Here is a 2,050-nt window from a genome sequence, read left to right on the forward strand (position 1 = left end):
GACAGATAGAAATTGCAAAAATTTCTAGAGTTATAATTCATATATATAATATTTATTTATTAATTTATATGTTTTTGATTCAAATCATCTTAGAACATGTTACATATATACTCATAGTCAACAGTAGCCAGTGTCACATGGCTACCAATCCTAGCTTTTTGAATGTAGAATATCGTTTATTATTATTATTTAACTATATTAGTATAATACTACGAAATATTTAGTTTGTCAATTTGCAAAAACAAAAATCTAATATAATATAGAAAATCATTTATACAATAAGTACAATATATTCTTGTTTTCAATAGCAAGCAAGGAGTAGCAAGAGCCTTGAGAGTTCCAGAAATTTTACCTAAAAAGGAGCCTTGAGAGTGTCAACAAAGAACAGAGAACAAACAAACAAAAGGAAGCAGAGAGAAATTAATCAATTAAAAATGAAAGAAGAGAAATTTAAAGATGTCTCCATCAATCAATAACAAAGCAAATTATCTTTCCAAATATTCCATCGTATATTACCACTTCGGCTTTTTCGATGCCAAACCATTAATCTCGCGCCTTGAGACATGTAACTTGTATATGTATATACTATAAGTCTACAATAGTACACATCGAATTTTATTGGGTTGGCTGTATAAATCACCCCATACTTATAGCACTAAAGTGGAATCCCCCCAAACTATTAATCTCTTCACTATACACCCCAGTCTATTAATTTCTTAACAATTCCACATATCTAATTAAATCCTAAATGACGTTTACTAAACCATTAATCGCGTTTCACTGTACCACGTTTAGATTAATCTACTTGTAAAACGTTGACCACACTTTAATTAGACCTTCTTAGTGAGAAAGAGGGTTTCAAATTAAACCCTAAATATTTCTTTTGTCAAATCGTTTTGATTCACTTCTTCTCGTTTTGGTTCGTTGTTGTTAAAGCCAATCAGCCATCTTCGGAAGTTTTAGAGATTAGAGTCATCGCCGTGATTTTTCTCCAGGTCTGATTGGTTTCTCTGCATTGATTTTCTTTAATGTTTTATTGCAATTGTTTGACTATCTATGAATATGCTTGAGATAGTTACGTCAACGTTTTTTTTGTTTTTGGATTCTGGGTTTTAATGTTTACATATACTAGTTAAAATTCATCTACTTAACTAGTTTTCTTAGCTCTTCATGATCATGCTCTGAAAACGTCATTCAGTTTCTAGTGTTTTCATCTAACATAATTTTCATCATCACCTTGATTTCTAGTGTATCTTCTCTGTTCAATAGGGATTGCAGCAACTTATTAAAGGAATTAAAGGAAAACGTAGGGATTGCGGCAACTCCGAAAGAAATGACGTAAGTGTTGTTATATATATATATATGTTTTTGCTATTAGAGTCGTAAGTGTTGTTGTGAGTTAGTAATTTGCAAATTCGGTTTCGTAGTGACGAAGTAGAAATTGATCCAGAGGATATGCTTTATAATGAGAGTGATGAGTCTAGTGATGAAGAGAGTGACAAAAGACGTGATGAGGAGGGTGACAAAGGACGTGATGAGGAGGGTGACAAAGGGAGTGATGAATCTAGTAATGAAGAGAGTGATAATGTGATTGCAGATGAAGAAGAACATGAAGATAATGGGGAAAAGAAGACTAGAAAAGGTAAAAAGAAGGAAGAGGAGAGTGAAGATGTATTGGAGCGTGATGAGTATGAAGTGCAGGAATCAGTAGCCAAATTTGTTGATGAGATTAGAATTGCCCGAAATACAATCCCAGAAAGCTCAGATGAAGATGAGGATCCGATTGTGGTGAGAGATAGAAGAATCAAAAGGGGAAGAGGAAGTGATAGATTCGCAATTGGAGATGCTTTCTTAACCGGTGTTGAGTTCAAAGAAGCTATTTTGGACTACGCATTGAAAACAGGACAGAATGTGGTTCAAGAAAGGTGGGAGAAGGACAAAATTTCGTTTAAATGTGGGATGAATGGAAAATGCTTGTGGAGGGTTTATTGCTCTTATGATGAGCCGAGGCAACTGTATTTGGTGAAGACAGTTTATGCATGGCATAGTT

The 2,050-nt window shown here is 33.8% G+C and overlaps 1 protein-coding gene across 1 annotated transcript; it reads left to right on the forward strand.

Moving 5' to 3' along the window:
• Positions 1-678: 678 nt before the first annotated feature.
• Positions 679-2,042, forward strand: LOC110227691 (YTH domain-containing protein 1-like; the record flags this gene model as incomplete). The annotated part of the gene is made up of 3 exons (XM_021022930.1): positions 679-995; positions 1,270-1,338; positions 1,428-2,042. Coding segments are annotated over exons 2-3 (620 nt in total), but the record flags the coding sequence as incomplete, so codon positions are not given.
• Positions 2,043-2,050: the final 8 nt, after the last annotated feature.

The sequence above is a fragment of the Arabidopsis lyrata genome, assembly GCF_000004255.2.
Source record: "Arabidopsis lyrata subsp. lyrata unplaced genomic scaffold ARALYscaffold_748, whole genome shotgun sequence".
Taxonomy (NCBI): domain Eukaryota; kingdom Viridiplantae; phylum Streptophyta; class Magnoliopsida; order Brassicales; family Brassicaceae; genus Arabidopsis; species Arabidopsis lyrata.